Raw genomic sequence first — 25,626 nt, forward strand, 5'->3', positions numbered from 1 at the left:
TGTTCATTTACTGCTTATGACAAAGTCCTGACGCACACATCGGCATTTACCAAATTCTAGCAAAGCAGCTGATCATGCCTGGGTATAGACATTCGTTTCCAGTCCGCTGTGCGTTGCTCTTCTTGGCTACAGAGATTACAGAGCCCTAAAACTAAAGTCAGTGGAGAATGGAGCATGTTGGCTCACGATATACTTAAATGTGTTCTCTACTAACGGTCTATGCAGAAGATGAAGCACCTGCTGGATCCACAGCTCACAGCCGGAAAAGAGAACCCAGTGTGGTTTGCTAATACAGAAACGTGGATCTAAGCCTTTTTCCTCTGTGATGAAACCTTACTTCTATGGCTAAGGGGACAGTTCTACGTTTGGTTCTCCTAAGTGCTGTTACTTGTTCTCATCTGGCAGGGGGATGGTCTAGGTTGATAACCTTTCCTTTTCAAGACTTTCCATACTGAACATTCTGGGGGGCTCCATTAATAAGCCCCTATAACCATTAGATGAGTCGCAGTGATACTCCTGTCTTGCGTAAGTTTCACCACATTTTTGCTTTATGTATGCTAGCTTGCAACCTATTACACATTTGTTAGTGTGAGTCACGGTTAACAGCCTTTGAAAATCTCCATCCCACAGGAGCCTATGTTCTTCACGTGGCATACGGACCCTCTTTGATCTGTCCCAGCAGCTTCCTAACCCTTGCCTGGTGTTCCTTGGTGCAGGCATTCAGTTCAGGCAGTCCCTGTCTACCCAGAAGGCAGCCTCTGTTTTTAATTTACCTGGCCACCTTAGTCATTCTTTACTTCTTCCTGCAGAGGCTGACCATCGAGTCCAGTTCCACACTGCCAGGTCCATAGCTGTGTTTTCTCTATCATGGTCATCTGTGAATGGATCAACCTATTCTCTAAACTAGAAGCTTCATGCTGTCATGGAATCATGTGTTCTTCATCTTTGAACCCTAAACCACCTGTCATAATTCCTGGAACAAATTAACAGCAGTAAAAATTTGTCGATTTGATGAAAGTATTTGAGGACTTTCCAATTATGTGCTGCTATGATTTTTTTAAAATTTTGCCCAAGTTTATGGAAGATGTATTATAGACATATCATAAGTAGTAAGTGGTTCTTTTGTCTGTGGATTTAAGTGTATATCTATAACCTATGTGATAATACTGCTCTATATCCAAGAAAGGACAATTCCAAGCACTCATGTAAGACAAGAATCTAAATATCCTTTTATTCAGTTTTCTTTTGAAAATGATTATCATAAACCTCCAGATATTTTATAACCCATTGAATGAGTTATAAAACCCATTGACTATCTTCAAACAGTGCTTGGTGCTATACTGACATGTTTATTGCACATCATTAGCATACATTCACTCAACAAAGAATGCCAACTTGACCATTACTATTCTAAAAAAACCAAAATAAAACAACAACAAAACTGTTGAATAGAGTTTGCTCCTAAGAGAAAACAGTGGTGAGTGTGACTCATTTTTACTTAGGAATTTTTACAACAACCTACTGGGGGGAAATGGTGACTGAAAATCACATCAGTGCACCATTAAGTTGCTTTTACTGATAATAAAATATGTTACTGAACTGATGAATGTGGTCCTGGTTGTCTCTCTTTGTCTGCATTGGTTTTTTCAGCTTAGGTTTTAGAAACACGTCCAGGTTTACTTGTGCCATCCCTTTGGAGGACGGATCTTCGCTGATGGTGATTGGGAATGTGGCTTAGAGTGGACGTACGGCCAGCACTTCCCAGCCCTGTGGGTGTGGGCATCAGGGAAGGACAGGCAGAGTAAGCTATGGTGATGCTTGGAATTTCCTCACCTTTTTGTGTTTGTACGGTTTTAGCTTGAGTCCAACTCTCTTCCTCTACAGCTGCTGCCAGTGGAATTTCCTTATGGTGTCTTTCCCAAAACTATACCTTTCTAAAACCTGCACATATCCAAAATACATTGTTCCGGATGTTTAAGGAATAATCCTTTCCCCTCTTGAGAAAGCAGTACAGCCACATGTGGGGGTGGCAAGTAATGCTACAACCTCACTCTTACTCAAGCAAGGACTAAACATTTATCACCGTTCAACTTAATTTTAGGCACAGATATAGTGATAACTTACCACAGCAAAAAAGCAGCCATATTTAAAACATGAGTACTTAGGTATATCAATATTTAATTTTTTTTTTTAATGTCAACTGCTTTTTCCTGGCGTAAGATCAGACTGTCTGTGCCTGACATGCATTTTCAGTTGCTGCCCACTGTACCTCGTGGTCCCGCTGCTTGGAGGCGATGGCTCTGTTCATGTCTTCTGCATCCCTGACATGGTCGAGGGCCTGGGTGAGTGACTCCCGGATGTCTGCCAGCTTAGCATTGTAGTCGTCCAGCTGCTCCAACACCACAGGGAACAGAGACCGGGTGTCATTGTATAGCAGCTGCCACTTCTCAGCCTGGTCCAGTACTGAGGAGGAACGGAGACATGGTGAGACTGGGCTTCTCCTGCATTTAGCAACTAGAACAAAATTCAGGCCTGCCTTCTTCAGTGATCGAGACTGGAGACGGGCTCACACAACTAGTCTCACCGTTTACGTTTGCTACGAGATGCTTTTCTGTTGGATTTAGGGGCTTCGGACATGCCCACTGAAGGAAGGGCTTGACTTGTGCAGAAACTAGGCTGCTGTGCTTTTCTGCTTATTACCCAGATTATCCATAGTTTTACTTTATAAAGGGAAACTGGCTATATGACGAAAAATCAACGCCGTTTTCTAGTTCGTGGTAGAGCAAACAGCTATGTTGTTTATAACCACTCACTTTTACCACATTTTCCTGCAGCTTCCAGTTAGCTCCTTAGGCCAAACTCAGGTTGAGATTTTTGGGTGGGATAAAGATGAAAGAGCGATGACATGGTATCCTTAAGGTCTCTTCATATGCATGCTTTACTCTTGGCTCATAGGCACATTTGTTGATTAGATGCCATAATTCTTATGCGCCCCCCTCCCCACCCCCGGGGAAGGCCATCTGTCATTTTGAGGCTTCTCTTTCCTTTCATCAGTATGAGGAGAAGATACAGTTCCTGGCTCAGTAAGAAAGTGCTTGAAATGCATTATTTATTTATTTATTTATTTATTTATTTATTTATTTATTTATTTATTTATTTATTTCAAGAGACAAAGAGAGAGAAGTAGTCGGTCTCCTTTCCATGGGGCAGTCTGGTTAATTTTCAAAATAGTCAAGGAGCTTGGGGACAACTGGCTGCAATACTGGGATGGAGTTCTGGCTGGCCTGGGTGGCCTGGGATTCTCCTGTCAGTCTCCTCGATGCTATTTCTTTGCCGCCATAATAAACCTTTATGCCCGTGACCACCTCCTCTGGTGTTCACAGTAACCGTCAGCAGAGGTTGTTAGACGACACCTATGGGGTGATGACTTGTGCCTTTTAGGCTTTGCGGTCTCATTGACTCCCCTGCAATCTAGTGAGACCCCTGGGCCCCTTCTTGAAATGGATTTTTGGGTGTGTAAAATAAAATATATAAAATTTAAAAGTGGCTATAATAAAAGTAAAAAATAGCTACTATATAAAATCAAACTAATAACTTTGTAATCTATATTTTCATTAATTTCCTAATCAATCTTTATTAACGTATTAAGATAAGATCTAGGGATGGATGTATTAACTACAATTCTGAGGTACTGACAAAAGTATCATGAAGTATCAGCAAAAGCTGAAATCAGATCTGAAAATCTATAATTTTCTTTGTTGAATGTATAGATCCTTTGCAATCTTTCTCATCAAGAATGATGAGAAATAACTAATCCTCCCCTTTGAATCCAGGCTGGCCTTGCCCAATTGAACAGATACGATATGACTGAGTTCCAAGCCTAGGCTTGACAAGTCCTTGAACTTTCTTTTCTTCCTCTCTCAGAAGGCTCCCCTGCCATGAGAACAAGCTTGGGCTAGTCTCCACGAGACAAAGACTCTACATGGGTGGAGAGGTCTAACTTGCCTAGCTAGTCCTAGATATATGAGTGAATTTCACCTATGCCACATAGAACAGAGCTAAGCATGCAGGTTAAATTTAGCCTGAATAACCACCCTATGAAATTAGGATCAAAATAAATAGTTATGTTTTAAAATGAATACACTTGGGATATATTGGTACACAATAACTGATGAACTATATAGTGACCAAGTCAGAGGTCCAATAATACTACTTTGTGTGATTTAGTGTTTACACTTATTATTAAGGGTATGTCAAGTTTCTATTGGAGGTTAAAAGTGATTAAAAAAAAGTCAGGGTTATCAGAGCATCAACACTGTTGACATTTTCTATAATATTTCTCTCACTATAGACTTGGGAATTTAATCTTCTTTTTCTTATTTTTATTTTTATTTTTCTCTACCAACTTTTAAGTCCCTATTCTTTCTCCACAGTAGTAAAAGTTATGTAGATTCTGGGCAGAATCTCTGTAATTTCACAAATTCTTGAAGTTAGGCCTGGACCTAAAACTCTTGATCAAAAGGTCAACTTGATCAAAAGGTCAAGTTTCCCTGAATGAGTCCCTGAGTCTCATTTATAAGATCTAGGGATGGATGTATTAACTACAATTCTGAGGTACTGATGAAAGTATTATGAAGTATCAGCAACAGCTGAAATCAGATCTGAAAAATCTATAATTTTCTTTGTTGAATGTATAGATCCTTTGCATCCTTTCTCATCAAGAATGTGACTAGTCCTCCCCTTTGAATCCAGGCTGGCATATAAATCCTACATAGCTCTGAATATTGAGAATTAGTTGTTTGACCATATGTTGCCCTGTCCTTTTTTCCTGGTCCCATAGAGAAAGAAGACATAGGCTGTGTTGGCCAGGAATGGAGGACACATACGTTCCTGGGCCTCATCCGCTTCCTCATCCACAAGCTCCTGCTGGGTACGGAATGGTTGCCGGTTTCGGATCTCCTCCAGCATTTTCTGCGCCAACATCAGCTTCTCAGCAATTTCCTCTGGGCTAAGTTCCTGATTCTCTCCATAATGGAGCATCTTGCTGTTGATCTCTGAGAAGAAGAACATGGTGAGTTGGGGGGCAGGGAAAGGACATGCAGAGCTGTGCGGTCTGGTGGCAAAGCTTAGGACTGACCTTACAGTGGAAAGAGAGGCCCATTCCCAGGCTGTGCTGTGAGTGTTGGTGTCAGCACAGGAGGGAGCTCATCATGAGGGGAGAGAGACACACCTGAGGAAACCATTCCGGTCCTATGAGGTGTGTTCGGAATGGGAATGGGCTGCTCCCGAGCCTGCCTGGCTTCTGTGCTCATACGGCATCCATGCTGATTTGAGAACACTAATATTTAAGGCACAAAAATCTGAGGACCTTGTTCAATATTTTATAGAAATACTTGACTTGGAAGCAATGTTTGGCAGTGTCTCCTGTCACTTGGAGCACGCAATGGAGATATTAATTGCATTTTAGTTGTCAATGATTTAACAAAACAAAGCTCTAAGCCAAAATCAGAGTATATTTGTAATTGTCCAAATGAATCTTTCAGATTGTTTATACATGGAGACAAACTAGTTAATAGTTTTTTTTTTTTTTTTTTGGTTTTTTCGAGACAGAGTTTCTCTGTGTAGCTTTGTGCCTTTCCTGGAACTCACTTGGTAGTCCAGGCTGGCCTCGAACTCACAGAGATCCGCCTGGCTCTGCCTCCCGAGTGCTGGGATTAAAGGCGTGCGCCACCACCGCCCGGCTAGTAAATAGATTTTTAAAAATCTTTTGCTCACATATATATATTTCTGAATAATATATATGTTTTTATATATTATATGATTTCTCTATTTGCCTTCAGTGGTGTGTATTTTCAAGATTAGGCCATTTGACACTGAGTCTTTTTGCCCTACATCTGATATAGGCTGAAGGATTTTAGAACCAAGGGACCATTGAAGCTCAGAGGGATGAGGTAACTTGCCTAAACCCTGGCATGTAACAGTTCTCTGACGCCCTCATTCCTAGTCTATAGGATCAGAGGAGGGTTTGTGTGGCTCCCTTGTTCTCTGGCCGCTGCGGGAGGAAGTGCTTTATCTTCCTGGCATAATGAAATTGTGTGTCTGCGGTTCACTATGATCTATGTGGTCGGCCAGATAAGACAAGTAAACAAACACTGGTGTCACATAAATCACACCAGGATGAGGAGCTGTATTTTCTGTGGGTAATAGCTTGAAGGTCACCAGCAGCCATCGGAGAGACGGCTGGGAGTGAGAAATGGCACACTACTGGTGCCGCGCAGCATCCCTGAATTCTGAAACAAGGGAGATAAATGGGAATAGGTGGTTTGAATGCGCCAAACATTACTGCGAGCGTTATAGGGAGATCACTGTATGCTAACTCCCTCCGAACTCCATGTATCAAAGCATTCAACATTCACTTTTCAAACAAAGTCGAAAATGCGAGTCCTTGAAATCAACGAAATGTAAACATTAAATAAATCAAACACATCATTCTCCCCCAAGTTCTGGTAGTGGCAAAGCTGAATTACTGGGCATTTTGATGTAAATTCTGTTCAATTTGGGGATGTTTTGTTTTGGCTATGTCTGGAGTAGATTAGCAAAAAGAAATGTAGACAATAACACTGGTGTCCCTGGAGACTGTTCATACATTATTTTAAAAAGTGAAAAAACTGATAAAAGTTACTGTTTTCCACTTCTCATTCTTTTGTATTTTTCTCATTCTTTCCCAGGACCAAAGGTCAAATAAGATGGTTCCAATTCCTTTCGAATGAAACACCTTAGGACCAAAGTCTAGGTTGCTAAATAGCAAAAGTGACTGACTTCCTCTGACAGACTTAGAAGGGTCTTGACTATTTGCTGCCTAACAGGGCATTTATTTCTTAATTGGATGAATATGAGGGTATTGGATTTCTAGGTTCATTCTCACTGTTGGAACAAATCAATAAAACAATCCTTTAGGAAAAGAATATTTTATCAATAAATGCTAGGGAGCCAGAGAGGTAAATGCGCATGAGCTAGAGAGGATGGCAGTGGGAAGTCTGAAATGCATGCCATTTGTTTTTACTGTGCTTTACAGGCATCCGAGGAAACGAAGCAAAGGATTAATCTGGGCTTTACATGTCCCTTAGCCTGGGATGTGCTCCCACTACCTCAGTATAAAGATATGAATCTCTCACTGTGGGTCCCTTTACTGTCGTTGTGCCCTGAGAGGTATTTGGTGCTGTCATCCAACTCTTGATGTATAGCATAATAAAAACCCATGGCAACAACAGTAGATCTCAGCCGACTCCAACCCGAGGAGTGCCTCTTTACCCTAGAACAAATGCGGTCTCTTCCAGTTGGGCAATGGATGGCAGCTTTCACTGTGCTGTTAAGACAGTCTTCAAGACACAGCCTGCCCTTAGAAATCAGAGCACAGATGAATGAGTCTCCAGCAGGTAGACTCTGTCACAGGGCTTTAGGGCAAGGAATTACTCACAGTAACCCCCCAACCCCCGCCTTCTTTTGGGTTACAAACCCAAGAGACTCATCTGCCTGGTCCTTGAGGAAGAGCACCACAGAAACAGCCAGTGACTATTTGGATTGGTTTCCCACTCCCACTCCATTCAACCCCCCCCCCCTTTTTTTTTTTTGAGGCAGGGTTTCATTGTGTGGCCCAGACTAGCCTGGAACTCATTCCATAGACCAGGCTAATCTCCAAATCACAGAAATCCACCTGCCTCTGTCACCCAAGTCCTGGGAATAAAGGCATGTACCACCCTGCCTGATATGGTTTAACTATATACTTAAGACATATTTGGAGGCTGCAAATAGTTGAAAAAAAAAAGTGTGTCTCCTACTACACTCTTTCATTTTAAAGATACCAGATTTGCTTGATATAAATGTATCGTGGCATTAAGCTTAAGTGATTTTATATATTTATTCTTGAACATGAACAGATAATAAATAGGAATGGGTGTCCAGAAATCTCCATGAGCAGAACTGCCATGATGAGTGTACGTGAGTTAAAACCTGTAACACTTGGAACAATACGCTCCTGCATGTAGCAATCACTGACAACAGCCATTCTCCTGTTGGCACTCATGCAAGGATGGTTCCTTGGCATGAAGTTAAACTGAAGAGAAGACATTCACCTTGGATTTTGTCCCTCATGTTGTGGGCTTGCTCTACAAGTTGAGTTGCTTGGTCAATTGTATCCATGCTTTCCTTCCGAAGCAGCTTCCCCTTTCTTGAGGCGTGACTTCCCTACAAATCATATGAATGAACATTAGATTTAGGTTGTATACGCACAACCGAGGGCGGGCGGGCATAATGTATTCACTTGACAAACAAACTTTCCTGGAGTGTGCAAGCTCTAAGGCATACAGAATGGTCCTAGGAGTCACACATGAAGACTGGGTAATGACTGGTTTTAGGATCCTGGAATGCTATTAAAGTCAGATACAATACCAAGGCCATCAGTCATGGTTCAGTCCAAACCAACCGCCTATCACATGTGTCTTATCCTTGCAATTGTTACTGTATCTCAAGATGCCAGACTCGGAAATGACCCATGTCTGCCGATCACTTTGACGTTGTTCTGGTTGAAGAGTTTAAACTTCAAAGAGGAAATCATCTAGAAAAAGGGCAGATCTTGAAATGCTCCCACTGGGTGGTCCAGCCACTGCTGAAACTGAATCATCACAGGGATTTACAGGATTATACTCGCTGGGTTAGCTGCTGTGTTTAGAGCTCCATTCCAATTTCCCTGCAACATTGATGGCCCTTGTGTGCAAATAACTGCTCAGGCAGATTTGGCAGAGAGTAAATGGAACTTTCTTTTTTCCCTAGGGGCTGACTCCACTTCAGTGTGGTGCCTGTATCTCAGAGCTCTCATAAAGTATCTGTCGCCATTAAATCCCGTCTGCTATGTGGCTTTAGAAGAAAGTGTGTGTGTGTGTGTGTGTGTGTGTGTGTGTGTGTGTGTGTGTACATTTCTGTATGTAGCTAAAGACAGGAGATGATCTAAAGGCATGGACACAGGTCAAGGTCAGGACATGACTCTCAAAGGATGTGCCCTTCCTTTTGGCTTTAGACAGACAGATTGACAGTTACGGTAGCTAGGAGGAGGAGTTAGTTCTTCAGTCTGTATTTAAGAGATGTCTGCTTGTCTTTTCTGGGGCTTTCTTGGTTCAGCTCTGTGCTAAAGGGCTGTAATGATCCCATGAATGGCAGGCTTGCTGGGGGGGGGATATCTTTCTGTATGCTGTGAATATATGTTGTTCCCATTGGTTAATAAATAAGCTGCTTTGGCCTATGCAAGGCAGCTTAGAGGTAGGCAGGAAATCCAAGGAGAGAGACAGGAAAGAGAAAGGCAGAGTCTGGGGAGACAACAGCCTGCTGTCCAAGGAGCAACATGCCAACAGACTGGTAAAGCCATGGAATACATGGCAAAACATAGGTTAATAGAAATGGGTTAATTTAAGATATAAGAGCTAGCTAGCAAGAGGCCTGCAATAGGCCATACAGTTTGTAAATAATATTAAGCCTCTGAATGATTATTTTATAAGTGGCTGCGGGACCGAGGGACCTGGCGGGGACCGGAGAGAACTTCAACTACACAGGCTGAAGCCATATGAACGGAGTGCTGAGAGACTACTGATCAGGCTCTCCAGATTAGGTAAGGGTTGTCCCAAACCTCTCTTCTGTCATGCAGTTCTCCCCAGGGGACTGGGGCATGATATCATCAGCAGTATTTTCACCCTTTCTAGGATAAACCAAGCAAGTGTCACTCCATGGCGGCTAAGAAAGAAGATACAGAAATGGTATCGGTACAGACACATTTAGAAGTTGTACTGGCTGGTTTTATGTCAACATGGCACAGGCTAGAGTCATCGGAGAGGAGGGAGCCTCAACTGAGAAAATGTCTTCATAAGATCTGGCTGTAGGCAAGCCTGTAGGGCATTTTATTAATTAGTGACTGATGGGGGAAGACCTAGCCCATTGTGGGTGGGGCCATCCTTGGGTGGTTCTGGGTTCTATAAGGCCGAGCAAGCCATGGGGAACAAACTAGTAAGCAGCACCCCTCCATGGACTCTGCCTCAGCTCCTGCCTCCAGGTTCCTGCTTTGTGTGAGTTCCTGCCCTCATTCCTTTTGATAACGATCTGTTATATAGAACTGTGAGTGAAATCAACCCTTTCCTCCCCCAGCTGCTTTGGTCATGCATGGTGTTTCATCACAGCAACAGTAGCCTAAGTAAGACAGAAGCCTTTTATCAGCCAAGTCAGTAATTCCTATAAAATGGGGCTGTGCAAGAGGTAACATTGGCCATCAGTCTTTACAAGCTGTGCATTCCTGGTACACATTGTCTTCTGAGTCATCACATCCCTTCCCCCAAAGCCCACTCTCCTCCTGGGCTTATTCTAATGCTTTCCAAAGGAAAAAATAGTGTAGTCATTTAAAAATTAGATAATAAAGAAAATAAAATGAATCTTAATTTGATGCCACCCCCTACTGCTTTTAAAACATGTGAATATGTTTATGACACATTAAAAAGTTTATGGTTGATCTCATTTAAATATTATATTTAGAAAGAATGAGGCTCATTTTCTAAATTGAATAAACACACAAATATGCATACACACTCTGGTCTCACACTTCAAAGGAATGCTCTATTGCTATTTCTCTGTCTTTAAACTTTGAAGAGATGCCACACCTATAAGAAAACTTTTTTTGTGTATTGGCCAACTACTCCTGGGCCTGGGGCCTGCCCTGAAGTGTAGTTAATATACCCAGTGAGACTGCATTGGAGGAAACTGATTTTTCTTTTGCTAACAGGTATCAACTTCAGATAGAACACAGCAGGATTTTTAAGATTCTTTTTGTCTCATTTTCCTGTGTTTGGTCATTTTTTGTCTTATTGGTCTTTGCTTGTATGTTTTTATTTGTTTTTGTGGGATATTTTTGTGTGTGTTTGTTGGGGCTTTTGTTTGTTTTTGTTTATTTGGTTGCTTGTTTTTAAAGAGAGAGAGGGAAAAGAATGTAAAGTTGGGTGGGTATGGAAATGGGGAGGATTTGGGAGGAATTGGGACAGGAGAAAATATGACCAAATATATTGTCTTAAAATTTTTTTTAAATTCAAGAGGATAATGGAAATGATAAAAAAAGAAAGAAGGAAAGAAAGAAAGAGAGAGAGAGAGAGAGAGAAAGAAAGAAAGAAAGAAAGAAAGAAAGAAAGAAAGAAAACTTTTACCTGATGAGCACCAGAGGGCGCTGTGAGATATAAGGATGGACAGGGACCTGTAGCACTCTCCAGCTTTATCTGTATAGATATACAGCTAGGAACAACGTAAATAGCCATAAAGGTGACCATTTATTACTTGAAATTGAAAAATTACCAAATATAATAAAGTATATATGAATTTTTTAAAGGTTTAACTTCTTTTCTGGAACTTTGCTCATGGCAGGAAAATAATGGTATGTGTACACGATAAAACAGGTGTGCCTTACTTTAAAAACCTGCAGTTAAGACATTACCCATAGTTATAAACTGGTTGATTATTTACATCATTACAAAAGGTTGATCATTTACCGACTCCAAGGGTGGATTCTCCTTGTATTTATTTGAAGTAAGTGATGATGTTAACCAGTCTATAGGATCATCATGAATTTTATTGTTTAATTGAAAGTGGGGAAGTTTTAGGCATTACCCTGGGACATGAGTGCAAATGAAGACATCCCCAGAGAGACAGGTAGCAGAAATACTGAACGGTGATGTCAACTTCTGTGGGCTTCCCTTCCTCCTAAACATTAATAACATCCGATACCTCTGCATCCCTCATCAGCTGCTGACTTAAATCTCTAGCCATTTCTGGACCTCTACAGGTGCCTCCTACTTAAAACATCCAGAGTAATTCACTCTACATTTTTTGTCTTAGTGCTCCATTTCGTCCAGACAGAACCCATTCCTCATGACTTCTCATTGGTCATACTGTGGTGATATTTGTGCTTTAATAACGTTTGCCTGGAGATCAGAGGAAAAAGGCAGCCATTTTAAGTGAACAAAGACGTCAGGCAGCAGTAGCACACGCCCTTAATCCTATCACTTAGCAGGCAGGGTCTCTGTGTGTTCAAGGCCACACTAGGGAACAGAGCCAAGTTTGCACACGCCTTTAATCCCACTACCAAGCGTAGAGACCTGGAGGTCTGTACAGACAGGCAGTGACAAGGAAGTGAGGTAGCTGGGCTAAGAGCCAATGAGAGGGCAAAACAGCAAGGCAATAAAGGCACGGGTAAGAGAAGGAGTAGCTTGCATTTGGAAGCTGCAGAGTTGGTGAGGTAAGGTTGGCTGGTGGCTTTCCCTATTTCCCTAATCTCTAAGGCTTTCACCCCTATATTTGGCTCCATGTTTTTTATTTAATAAGACCATTTTGAAATTCGTCTACAGTCATACAGCTTAGATCACTCCATTGTTCTTCTTCCTTCTCTCCTCTTACATCGCTACCGCGTCAGTCCATCACTCTCAGGGCAAATCCTTTTCCAGTGAAGGCAGGGAAGCAACCGAGCACTCTCTTTTCCCAGCTCCCGTGGCCGTCTCCCATTCCACCCTACCCTGGTATTTTCCCTGACCAGTTTGTTCTCTCTACAGAGAAAGAATGCTTCTGAAATGCAGCTGTGATCAGCTGTTCTGTGTAAACACTCCAATGACTTCAACAGGTAAAAGCCATACATGTTCCTGGGTATGCCGGGCAAGGTTCCTCATAGTCTAGCCATTGAGGGGATCTTCAACTGCTGTATCCTGCCTATTGTCTAATACTTAACTCAACTGCAAGGCCAAGGTCAAAATTCTCCTAGTGCCAAGAATATGTCATATTCTTCATATACTTTGCATTCTGGTACATTTCCCTTGCTTGGAAGTTCTTGATAACCTCCTTGTCATTCTCAACACTCAAGGCAATATTCACCTTCCCTAATAGAGGATTCATATTTCTTCCTTAGAGTTACTTATGATTTCTTCTGTACCAGGACTCCAGTGCTAAACGGTATATCATTTTAAACAACGTATCTGCTCCCTGGTACACTCTAGGCACCTTGAGAGCAGGGCCTAATATTGACTTCAAAATACTTAGCACCTGTCACAGTAACTGTGAATGCTTTTGGAAAGGTGTGTGATGCTTTTGGAAAGGATCACAATTTCTCTCATCCTGCCTTTTTGGCAGGGTCAGTGAAGAGGCTCAAACACTTTTAATAGGCTTCCCATATGATATTCTTCACACGAGCTGATACATAGAGGCTCTTTGTGTGGGTGGAAGACTAGGGTGAACTTGGTCTCTGTGACAATGGCCTCGACTGCCGATTTTTAGGACCCAGAGAGTGAAGCTGAGCATTGACATTGGGAGGGAGCTGCTGTTTCCACCTCTGCTCGTAGGCCACCACGCTCTACCTTGGGCATGACAGGCTTGGGGATATAGAACAGTGGAACCTTGGCCTAGTCTTGGGTATTTCTATACAGGTCTGATCAGCAGCAGTAACAGGGAAAACCTTTGGAACATGGATTCTTTGTAAACACAAGATACATGGGCATCCTTCAGGGTTACTCCAGGGGTAAATGGTATGGAATAGTTCTGGGGACTTCCAAATGGGGGCTGGAAGACTTAGATATAGAGGTTGGCAAACAAACAACAACAACAATAATATATGTACCCCTAAACCCCAAACTTCTCCAAAACCCAGTGACTTGAGATGAATAGAATGTGTGAGATTCTGACCATAGAGGTACTAATTGTCAAGAGTGAGGCCATATCACTGGTTTTCCTCACTGTGGGAATGAACATGAACAATGAAAGTACAGTGTGTGTTTGCCTGGTGCCCACAGAGGTCAGAAGAGGCTGTTGAATGTCCTGGGACTGGAGTTACAGATAGTTGTAGTTGCCATGTGGGTGCTGAGACTAGAACCTGGGTCCTCTGCAAAAGCAACAAGCGCTCTTCATCACTGAACCACCTCTCCAGCCTTGGGTGAGAGTTTTTGTAAGTCATGTGTCTCTGAGTATTTGTCCTAAGTCTATTTGACTATTCAGTGTTCCTCTGAGAGTTGAAATTATAATTTGTCAAATCTATTGTCTATATTTTTGCAGATCTTCATACTAAATTTATGTTATGTTAATTCCTTTTGATGCTAGTAATTACTGGTTCTGTTTTCCTGTGGACTTGAAATTTATTCTTGCCTCTTTAATCTACCTGGAATTCATTTTAATTTATGGTATAATGTGAAGGCTGAACTTGGCTTTTCTTTTTAAAAATTTTAATTTATTATTATTATTATTATTAGTGTGTGTGTGTGTGTGTGTGTGTGTGTGTGTGTGTGTGTGTGTGATGCATGCTGAAATCAAATAAGAACTTTTAAACACGAGTTGTCTCCATACGGGTTCTGGGGATTGAACTCGGGTTGCCAGCCTCGTGTGGCAAGGGTTTTTACCATCTAAGCCACCTTGCCAACATGAAAGTGATTTTGTTTTCACCATCTTGTAAAATTTCTTTTTCAGTTCATTTTCTTGTTTTTCTCTTTGCGTTCAATGCTCCTTTACTCACATTTAAAGTGTTTATTGTATATAATAGAGCATATTTCTGGATGCTCGATAGCTCTTACCTGTACAGAGCTAAAGCAAACAGTTGAATGACTATCTTAGTTATAGAACGTATCAACTGTGTCAGCCAGCTATAAATGCATAGAAAGTTCCCCATAAGCACAGTTCTTTCGAGAAAACCTATTAAAACAGAAAGACAGGAAAGATGTCCTGTGTTAACTTTCTCTGTGGATCTGGCCTTGATTTATTTGGACACTCATGAGTCACTGAACTTTCCAAGACTCACTGCTTATGACTTGTTTGGCTCACATGGGCTACCTGGACTCTTCAAGGTGGACCCTGTTGCTTTAACAGTTTCCTCTGGGATTGAAATAATCTATCCTATAGAGATGCTCCTTAAATAGGAAGGTAAATGACTCAAAATAACTTCAGGAAGTCCCTGAAACTGGCCAGATTCACTAGGCCCCTCCCTGCCAGAGTGAACAATAAAAGCTGAGAGTCCCTCTCAGATTATCTGAGCTAAGGTACAAAGAAGACCCCGAGAAACCAACTACAAAGAAGACTCTGAGACCAGACCAGCTGCCTGGAAGAAACAGAAACCAACGAGCTGCCTGGAAGAGGTTTAGACCAACTGAGTCACCCAGAAAGGACACTCTCCAACCTGTTGAGCTGCCTTCAGGCTGTGCAGTGTGCTCCAGGTTCCCAGCTTTGTAAGTTATCACCGATGCTGGGGTGAGCTTTGCTGATACATCTGTCTTTGAGTCATTTCTGCTCTTAATGTGAGGAACCCCTTCACCCATACTCCTTTAAGTAATCCTAATAAAACTCACTGGTTCACCAAGGTGGACTTTGGTGGTATCTGGGGTGAACAGACATATGTGTTGCGTCTCCCCAGGAAAAGTTTTGTCACATGATAGGTTGGACACGGAACACATACCTTCTCATCCAGTTCTTCCACGTCAGACAGAAGGCTTCTCATTGTACTCTCAGAGTTGCTGATCTGGATCTTTCTTAGGGTATACTGGTTTTCTCTCTCTGACAATCTTGTCTGTGAAAAAAAAGTGTTTTCAAAATTTTAGTCATTGTGTCCCAACAGTCTTAAAAGATTTGACTTTTATTTATTATAAAGTAAATATTTGTCCATATCTTAGTGTGAATCTGTGAATGAGTGTAGTGTCCACAGAGGCCAGAAGAGCGTGTTGGATTCCCTGGAGCTGGAGTTACTGGTGATTGTAAGCCACTCAGCGTGGGTGCAAGGAACTTAACTCTGGTCATCTGCAAGAAAACTACTCAATCTAAACTGTCGAGCCATCCTTTCATCCCCAGACACCAGGTTCTAAATAATACACATGACTCTTTCAACATAGGAAGATTTAGATAGACTGTGACCTCTGTTCTTTTCTTTCTAAATATATTTTTATTGTATGTATGTGGCTGTTTTGCCTGCATGTATGTCTGTACACAATGTGTGCACAATGCCCAGGAGGCCAGAAGACTGCATTAGATCCCCTGGAACTGGAGTGACAGACAGTTGTGAACCTCCATATGGGTGCTGGGAATTGAATCCAGGTCTTCTTGCAAGGGCAGCCATGCTCTTAACCATTGAGCCATCTCCCCAGCTCATGACCTCTGTCCTTAATAGAGGACCTCAGATGGCTGCATTCTGTATAGAGTGGGTCTACAGGAGGGGCCTGAGTTTCCGGGGCTGAAAGTCTGCTAACTCCACTTAATGTAGTTCAGGGAGCTCTGGCCAGGCCCTGGGCTGGCTGCAAGGAAAGGACACCCTTTTCTGTTGTCACAAAGCTATAATTAGGCTGGAGGTGGTCCTGGGAATCTGGCAAATTTCAATCTAATCAGGTCTTAGAGAAACACAAGTAGTAATCAGGATCAATGAAAATGGATTTTTAGAAATGCCTTTTCCTCCTTTGGATATAGAGAGACGGAGTCTCTCTATTTTGGATCACTACCCTCCCCCATCCCCCAACTTGCATTTATGAGAAACTTAGTGGAAATGCAGCTGTCCTGGGGCTGCTTTGGATTAAGCCTTTTAATCCTGGTAGAGCTTTTCTGCCAACTGCAGTGACACCCATGTGTGGTGATATTTTATTTGTGCTGAAATGTGGTGATATTTTATTTGTGCTAAAATGTGGTGATGTTTTATTTGTGCTCTAATAAATAAAGCTTGCCTGGAGATCAGAGGAAAAACCAAGCCATTATAAGTAAACACAAAAGTCATGCAATCCTATCACTTGGCAGGCAGGGATCTGTCTGGATCTCTGTGAGTTCAAGGCCACACTGGAAACAGAGCCAGGTGTGGTGGCACACGCCTTAAATTCCAACACTAGTTAACCATGGAGGTCTGGAGGTCTGTACAGACAGACAGGAAGTGACAGAACTGGGCAGAAAGAGGAAGTGATGTAGCTAGACAGAGAGAGCAAATCAGATGGCAGAACAGCAAGGCATATAGGCGTGGATAGACAAGAAGTAAGTCACATTTGGAAGCTGAGGTATCGGTGAGGTGAGGTTAGCTTGTGGCTGTTCCTATTCCTCTGATCTCTCTCAGGCTTTAACCCCTATATCTGGCTCCGTGTTTTTTATTTAATAAGACTGTTTAGAAATTCATCTACACCCATGTAAGATGTGCCTTATGGAAAGGCTTGAGTGCATTCACTGCCCTGGGTCTGGAGGATTCCTCTGAGAATTAATGTTCTTATGCGTCTGGGCAGGGGAGTTTGGCACAGCAGTTCCAAATGGTATCATTTAGGACATTTATTTTGGTCTGCGTTGCATATTTTTAGCCAATTGTGGATATTATTTGACACCCCCCCCCCAAAGTAATGAATGCTAGGTCCTCTTCTTACTGCTTCACATATCCCAGTTCAGTGGCTCTTCCCCAGTAATGTCCTCATTTCTACATGAGGACACTGAAAAACAGAGAGGTTCGTTAACTTACCTGAGCTCACATAGTGATGGCTAGAGCTGGGTCTGGACAAAACAGTGTATGCTCCCAGTCATTATGCTAGCTTGACTAAGAAAATAAAACAGTCTGCCATTAAGTCTGATGGCTTTTCACTGAACTCTGCTGTTGATAACAACATCTGTTAGCTGTGATGGAGGTCCATTACAAGAGGAAAGGCCTCTTAAAGCTGACGTATATGAGATGTTTTTATTTTATCTATTTATTTTATTTATTTTTTTCCCATTAACTTCCTTTAACTTGTTTCTTCTATAGAGGTAGGAGAACAAACACATGTGTAAATGTTTGTGTGTTTGAGGATGTGTGCATGTGTTTCAGAGACAGAGAGATTGAGAAAAAGACAGAGAGAGAGAGAGAAAGAGAGAGAGGCATTGGAAAAACAGAGAACAGGTGTAAGCGAGAAGGAAAACTTGAAAGGGGATGAGGGAGGGTCCAGATAAACTCCTCAGAACCCTGCAGGCTGAAATTAAGGTATACTGGGTAGGCTTGTGTTTGCATAATGAATGCACAGCTTTGCAAAGAAGAGTTTCTAGTGTAGATACTAATCTGTTATTGATTTCATTTTTCCATATGCTCTCTGACATAAATGGCAGCTTCTGATTGGGGCATTAGCTCATGGTTATGATGAACTTTTCCTAACTTCTCATGTAACAGGTATTATCTATGTTGAAACTACATAATCTGTGGTACAGCCACGGAGCTCAGCTGCCACCAGGCCACAGACGTGGCCAAGAGGGAGCCTGTGGAACTACAGTGGAGGCGCAGACCAAAACACAACATTTAGTGTACTTTGAGGAGGTGGATGGTAGAGTTCATCTCGTTGATGTGCCTATGCGCCGCAGCGCCAGAGGACACGCTCAGCAGCCCAGTTTTGCTCTCTTGGATGGACAGCGCTGCTAACCGCAGGTCATCGGTCAGGTCCCAGATGCACTTGTCGCAGCCTGCAGATGAAACGGGGCTGTCATTTCTGCAGAACCAAAAGGCAGCTGGAAGCACATGGCTTTAATGACCAAGACCACATTTATTTTTGTTTCCTGAGGGGTTGCTCTGGCCATGTAGAACCAGTCTTTACCCAACCAAACTGTACACCAGGCAGGATTTCCACTTAAAATATAACGAGAAACAGACAGCAGGGACAGTGGGTTAATAGCAACTCGAACTGCTGACAGGAAGGAAGAGGACCATGGGATGGATGGACAAGAAGCCCTGCCCACTTTTCTTTAGTAGTGGGACTCCAGATCCCTCTGGAAAGATTCCCTTCTTGTCAGTCTCCCTCCCACCTTTGCTTGGTGGCAGCTGGTAGAGCAGGCCGGTGGCCAAGCATCTTTCTGGCCCCATTAGCTTTTCTCAGTCAGTGCAGGAATGCTGCGCCTGCCTTTGTTTCCCCCAGGGAGGGCCTGGCTCCTCTCCATGCCCCATCTCCTGTCTAGATGAACAGGTCCTCAGAGCAGGTCTGTAGGGTACAATTTTTGGCTAATGTCATGACTTGGTCTCCAAGAAAGGTGCCAAGGATCTGACCAAACCTGGCATGTTGAAGAGACAAGCCTCCGTTTCTCAACACTCCTCACCTCTCACACTGTGATCCCCACCCAGGACCCAGCAGTCCTCCATGGATACAATCAAAAGGAACACACACCAAGCTTTGAACCCTGTCTTGACCTCTCTTTGTACCTTGCCAGTTCCCAAGCTCCTTCCCATGGGTGCTGCTGTTTTCTGGAGAGCTGAGAAACGGCGACTAAAGGGTTAATGCATGTTAATATGTTAATTTGTTACTGGAAGGTCAACACAGCACTACCTATCAGCTCCCTTAGAAAATGAGTCTCCAGCCTACATTTCAGGCTGCTGACAATGTTTAAGGCTATGTAGGCATCTGGGTGTCTTTAAATGGAGCTGGTCAAGGGACAATCTAGTTGATAATTGCAGACTTTGCCCTGCTGTATCTCACATCTTGGGCATTTCCTAAGATATGATGCTCTGGCAATATTTAATCTCTTCTGCTCACCAGGACTTTGGGATCAATATACTTTTGTTTGGGGGAAGGGATGCATAATGTTTGAATATTCTTTAAGACAAAAGCTTTGTTGCTCACGAGTGACAAAGCAATCCAGGAAAGTAAAAGCAAGCAACTCTGCTTTATAATAACTTATTACATTATTTCTGGTCACACCCCAGATTTGGAGTGAGTTGGGGGAAGCTACTCAAGCCTCCTAGTGTTTCTGTGTCTGCAGGTGTTGTGAAGCACTGTCTGTCCCATTATCTGAGGACTTCTCAGACAATGCAGGAAGAGCTCTGTCCTGGGACCATGAAGCTGAGTGTGAAGACTAGTTAAGTGAGATGTCTAAAGTGGAGTGATGTCAGCAAAACTACCTCACTGCCGAATGAGAGCAAGACCACCAGGGACCTTTGTACAGGGTCCATTACCCTGGAGTGAATACAGCCTTAAATCCAGGGCTGAGAGTGAAACATTTTCAGAGAAAGTGGTATCACATTCATCTTTTACATTTCTTTTTACTACATTTATTACATATTTAGTGTGTGTGTGTGTGTGTGTGTGTGTGTGTGTGTGTGTCTGTGTGTATGATATGTGTGTGTGTATGTGTGCCTCAGTGTGTATGTGGAGGTAAAGGATCATTTGTGGGGGGTCAATTCTTTTCTTCCATTAAAAAAAAAATTTAACTGCAAATGACTCTTCTTAACTCAATATCTGCAGTGCATTAGAGAAAGTGGGTCAGTCATTCAAGTACTGTTATTTTTACTTATAGTTGGGCAGTCCATGCCTGTAGGGAGTTCAAATCCTTCTTCCAAGCACTCTCCGGTTACGCTGTCACATGGGCCACCCCCACAATTGCACACTGTGGGAAACAAAAACAAGAGAGTAGGGAGTCATCGTCTAATGCTTAACACAGGGCAGTATTTCCATGGTTTCCACAAATACTGGCTACTGCTGAAATCCTTCAATGGGGATTAATCGTGCTCATCCTTATGAGTTTGGAGCCTGTGATACCAGGATAATGCTCTTCTATCAGCGAAGGCAAGTGGGATGTTCAAATATGACCCTGAAGCAAAACTGAATCTCATTCCCTAGGATTCTTCTCCCAACTCTTTAGGATTCTATCATAACTCAACACATGTTTAGACCAGAAAGGCCCAGGAAATTTTCCCAAGGAAACAATGACCACAGAGCTCAGCATTCAACTTGAAATCGAAAGCCATCCTTTCATCAGAGAGAGTTTCCAGTTAATCCAACAGCAGCGGGATGGGTTGGTCCCTGCCAGGTGTGAGGGAATGGCTCCAGAGGAGAGAGTGAAGGGGCCCAGGAGCAATTCTTGGCTCCCAAGCATTTGACCCTTGGCAAGACTGATTCCAAACTCCAAATGGGAGGTGTCAGGGGGATGCTAGGAACGGTGCCAGGGAAAGAACTGGGAACATATTTATATGAATTTAAAAGACTTGAGAGCTCATCATCCGTCCACTGATGACTTTCAGCAATGCCTTTTGAAAAACAAAACCAAAATACAATCTTATCAGACTTCTAATTTTCCACTAGTTTCTTCTTGTTGTTGTTTTTGTTTTGCCCCGGGGTGGAGAGCAGGCAATGATGGGGATTGGACCAACTGTATGCTTTACCACTGAGTTACGTTCTGATCCCCTCGGACTTATTATGTGGAAGTAAATTTGTAATATTTTAAAACTTCCTAAGCTATCTCTGCTAGCTAGCCAGCCATAAGCTGAAATAGCTATGAGTTTTCCCTCACAGAATAACCACAGAGGATTAGCTCCAAGGGGCACATGGCTTATTATACTTCCACTGTGTAATGCTCCACAAAATGCAGACTTATTAAAGCCTACTTCGGAGTCATGCTCTGCTGCTTCCCACGGCCATGTCATCTAGGAGCGTCTGCATCTTTGTTGTTTAAATATAGGTTTAGTTAGTGCTTTGAGAATAATGATGCCATTTCCTAAGGTTTTATTTCCCCACCACACTTCTAATGCCCGACCCACCTAACTGGACAATTTTCTTTCTGCCTGCCCTTGTTTTTAGTACTGTGGCTCTGGAGGCATTTCTTTTTCTGGAGGTATGTTTATTTTCACTGTGGTCAGATCACAGGTGCACTCTTCTCAACATTAAACTCTTCCCTTTGTAAGTCTTTCAAGTGACTCTTTCAACGGGGGATTTCCCAGAATGCATGCTGTAAGCGCACAATCCCTGCTTCTCTTCCCTCCTTCCTAAAAGTCTCTTAGGGAGAAGCACTCAGTTTGAGCCCTTCCTCCTGGAGGAGAGCAGCTCACCTCACATTCTATGCAGCAAATGTGCTGGAGAATTAAGGATGAGAAGTGCACCCTTCAATCGAACTGAAGGCTAACAGATTTCTCACCTGCTCTCTGAAGTACTGACTCTGAGGATCTGAGGAAAGGTGGAGGACCCTGTGACACAGGATTAAACTGTGTCTGTGCTTTGTGAATTTACTTATCTGGAACATTAATTTTATTAAGTATAACTGAAACATGACACAGCTTCCAGAACAAAATAACTCATTTGAGCCAATATCAGATATCATTCAGTCCTTGGTCGATATAGGTAACTTATCATGACATGGCTCATTTCTTCAATCAAAATCATAAAGATGAACACAATAAGACAGAACTCACTCATGTTGATCTTGCTTACTTCACTCCACCCACAAGCTAAGGTTCATTGGTTGCCTTGATGAAAAATGTCTAACTTTGGTAAATTCTGATGTACATTCTGTTTGTCAATCTATACCAGCAGTCCTCAAACTATGGGTCCCATTGCATAGCAGCTATCCTGCATATCATATATCTACATTACAATTCATCACAGTAGCAAAATTATGGTTATGAAGTAGTAACAAAAATAATTTTATGGTTGGTGGGTCACCACAACATGAGGAATTGTATTAAAGGGTCGCAGCAGTAGGGAGGTTGAGAACCACTGCTATAGATAAAATCAGGGGGACACTGGCAATATTCCCTCAACACAAATTCTTTATCTAAAATCAGTTCCGATGGAGAGCAGTCTTGGCCACACAGCTGGTTGAGGTTTTTAGGACCTGTACCTGCACAGTTCTTGGCGGTCCTGGCATCTCCGTAGTAGCCAGGAGCACAGCGCTCACACTTGAATCCTGTGGTATTTCGTAAGCAGTTCCTGCACTGGCCAGTGATTTCATCGCAGTCTTCAAAGATTAGGTTGGGATCCGAATTTCCACTGCAGTCACATTTCTTACAGGTGCTTCCAATGAGTAAGGGGTTTCCATAGTAACCAGGAGCACATCTGAAAGGTGTTAAACATGCCAACTATTTAGCATCCAGAGTTATTTCATTGTTTAAAAAAATCTTTCGTACATAGAAGAAAAACATAGTGAATATTTATAGATGCCCACCCAGAATTCATTCCAAGTTTTCCATATTATTAACATGACCAGACTTCTGAAAAAATTGTTACTTATTATTTGCGTGTTTATTTTGATTCTGTGTCCCCATACATCCCAGGCTGGTCTTGAACTCATGATCTATTTTTCTCTCTCAGTCTGCCAACTGCTAAGATTATGGGTGGGCATTATCTCTCATCTCATTTCTCCCCTTTTATAGTTTTTTTGGGCGGGGGGGGAGGGGAGGGGAGGAAGAACCACTTCTCAATGTGTTGTAAATTATTCAGGCTCAGGTGCACGAGTGTCTTGTTTAAATTAGTGTTAGAGCATTGTTGGTAATCTTGGGGAACTGGTGTGCATAGGTGGCATGTGATAAGTAGGGTCATTTGCTAAATGTCCAGTAATGAGACGCATTAATAGTATAAGGCTGAGTAATATCTTGACCAAAATGTTAGTGGCACCGACCTCTACTGAGAACTGAATCACAACCTGTCACACCATAATGAATTGCTCAAGGAACTTAGCCTGAGCCAATCAGTGCTGAGCATTCTGCTAGTCCAAAGTGACTGACTTGGGAGTAATTCCTTGGAAACTGTCCTAGTTAGGATTACTATTGCTATGATGAAACACCATAACCAAAAGCAAACTGTGGAGGAAACGCTTGCTTTATTTGGCTTACACTTCCACATCATAGTCCATCACTGAAGGAAGTCAGGACAGGAACTCAAGCAGGGCTGGAACCTAGAGGCAGGAGCTGATGTAGACGTCATGAAGGGGTGCTGCTCACGGGCTTGCTTCACATGGCTTGCTCAGCCTGCTTTCTTATAGAACCCAGGACCACCAGTCTAGGGATGGGCCCACCTACAATGGGCTATGCCCTTCCTCATGAATCGCTAATTAAGAAAATGCCCTCCAGCTGGATCTTATGAAAGCATTTTCTCAATTGAGGTTCCCTCCTTTCAGATAACTCTAGTTTGTGTCAAGTTGACATAAAATTAGCCAGCACAGAAGCATAGCCTAGATCCTTGTTTGACTGTCATAGAAGGGCAGCAGGACAGGCCCTTAGCTACTGGCTGTCATCTTGTGATTGAGCAAAGGCAGTCTGGACAGAAAGTGGGCAGTGGAACTGAGAACACCAGAAGAAACAGAGTAGAAGCCGGGCGGTGGTGGTGCACACCTTTAATCCCAGTACTTGGGAGGCAGAGGCTGGTGGATCTTTGTGAGTTCAAGGCCAGCCTGGTCTCCAAAGCGAGTTTCAGGAAAGGCGCAAAGCTACATAGAGAAACCCTGTCTCGAAAAACCAAAAAAAAAAAAAAAAAAAAAAAAAAAAAACCAAAAAAACAAACAAACAAACAAAAAACCCAGAGTAGAACCCAGATTGCTGTTCTAGGTACTTTAGTATATGAACTAACAGAGACTAGGTGCCCACCTACATCTACGAGGGGTGAGGAGAAGAGTCAGTGTCTGTATCATAGCAGCCTTTTAGGAGGACACCCAGTGAGCAGAGGTGGAGACCAAACATCTCTTCAGCCATCACTCATGAGCCATGCTGTGTACGCTGATGAGGTTTCCTCTGTCTGGAGGCAGAAATGCCTTCTTCTTTCCCAAAGTGACCCTGTTTTGAGAGCGAGGACCGCTGGCCCCACGTAAGGGGACACCTGCTCAAAGCCACCAGTCATTCGTTACCAAGCTGTTAGCTGTCAGGAAACAGAGGACTTGGGCTGGCAGACCTTATTTTGGAAGGAAAAAGTAGGAATTTGGATTTTGCTGCAGCATTGCATTTTTAGAGATTAGCAGAGTATGCCAAGGTTAAACCACATGTGTTTGCTGGGTGACCGTGGACTGTCCTTTGCTGTAGGGCCTAAAGCTAGAGTATGGAAGATGGGCTAAGAGCAGCTGAAGGCTGCATGGGAGGGGCCGGAAGAGACATTCAGTCACTCCTCAGTAGAGCTGAAGATCAGGCAGAGGAATCAGTTCTCATGGGAAAGGGAAAAGAAAAGAGAAATCTAGGGGAGGATTCTGAGTGTGATGAAAGGGAAGAAGTAGAGTTGGCCGCTCTCAGATTGGAACAGAGACCAAAGAGGGATGTGGCATAGATTTGGGGAGATGGTCTCAGGAGTGGACAGTAGGGAGGACTTTCCAGAGATCGACATCAGGGCAATGATAAGATACTACACCTAAAACGTTTCCCCTTTGAGGCAAGAGAACCATGGTTCAGAACATTTGGAAAACAGATCAAGGAGTGCAACCAAACCACATGTCATTCCGGGGCGCTCTAACCACATTACTGTTCAACAACACACGGTGCATGGGCTCCCGGTCTTCTCGTGATGTGATGTCCGTCTTTCGGTGGAGCTGCGATGTTGGTGTCTGTCAGTCTTTTTTATATCCTTTGCTTGTGTCTCAGAGCTGCCCTGTTAGCTCGTTCAGTTCCCACTGACAGCTGGAAGGGAAGACCACTCACACCTGACATTCTGAGGCTGAGAGGCTAGCTGCTTCCATTTTCCAGGATCACCCAGGAGGTCACAGTTCAAGGCTCAGACCTTCCAACCCTGATGTTCTTTCCCCTGATCTACCCTGCATCACACTGATGCTGCTGCTACGAATGAATAAGTAAATTCATTCAACAGAGGGACAATTCATGTCTGTTTTGTGTAAGGCATGGGGGGAGACAGGAAGAGGAAAAATGCAGCTCCT

General features: G+C 42.9%; 1 protein-coding gene across 2 annotated transcripts in view; it reads right to left on the reverse strand.

Moving 5' to 3' along the window:
* The window catches only part of Lama4 (laminin subunit alpha 4), a 149,450-nt gene that overhangs the window by 66,533 nt on the left and 57,291 nt on the right, over positions 1-25,626 (reverse strand). Inside the window, exons 5-11 of one of the 2 annotated variants that reach the window (XM_059272542.1) lie at positions 22,618-22,832; positions 20,317-20,391; positions 18,329-18,480; positions 15,500-15,610; positions 8,133-8,244; positions 4,887-5,054; positions 2,270-2,463 (exon numbers count right to left, since the gene is read on the reverse strand). In XM_059272542.1, coding sequence (XP_059128525.1) covers positions 2,270-2,463; positions 4,887-5,054; positions 8,133-8,244; positions 15,500-15,610; positions 18,329-18,480; positions 20,317-20,391; positions 22,618-22,832 — 1,027 coding nt within the window. Of the gene's footprint in view, positions 1-2,269; positions 2,464-4,886; positions 5,055-8,132; positions 8,245-15,499; positions 15,611-18,328; positions 18,481-20,295; positions 20,392-22,617; positions 22,833-25,626 lie in introns of both variants that reach the window. The other variant, XM_059272541.1, reaches the window with a different exon arrangement.

Source organism: Peromyscus eremicus, chromosome 8b (genome assembly GCF_949786415.1).
Source record: "Peromyscus eremicus chromosome 8b, PerEre_H2_v1, whole genome shotgun sequence".
Taxonomy (NCBI): domain Eukaryota; kingdom Metazoa; phylum Chordata; class Mammalia; order Rodentia; family Cricetidae; genus Peromyscus; species Peromyscus eremicus.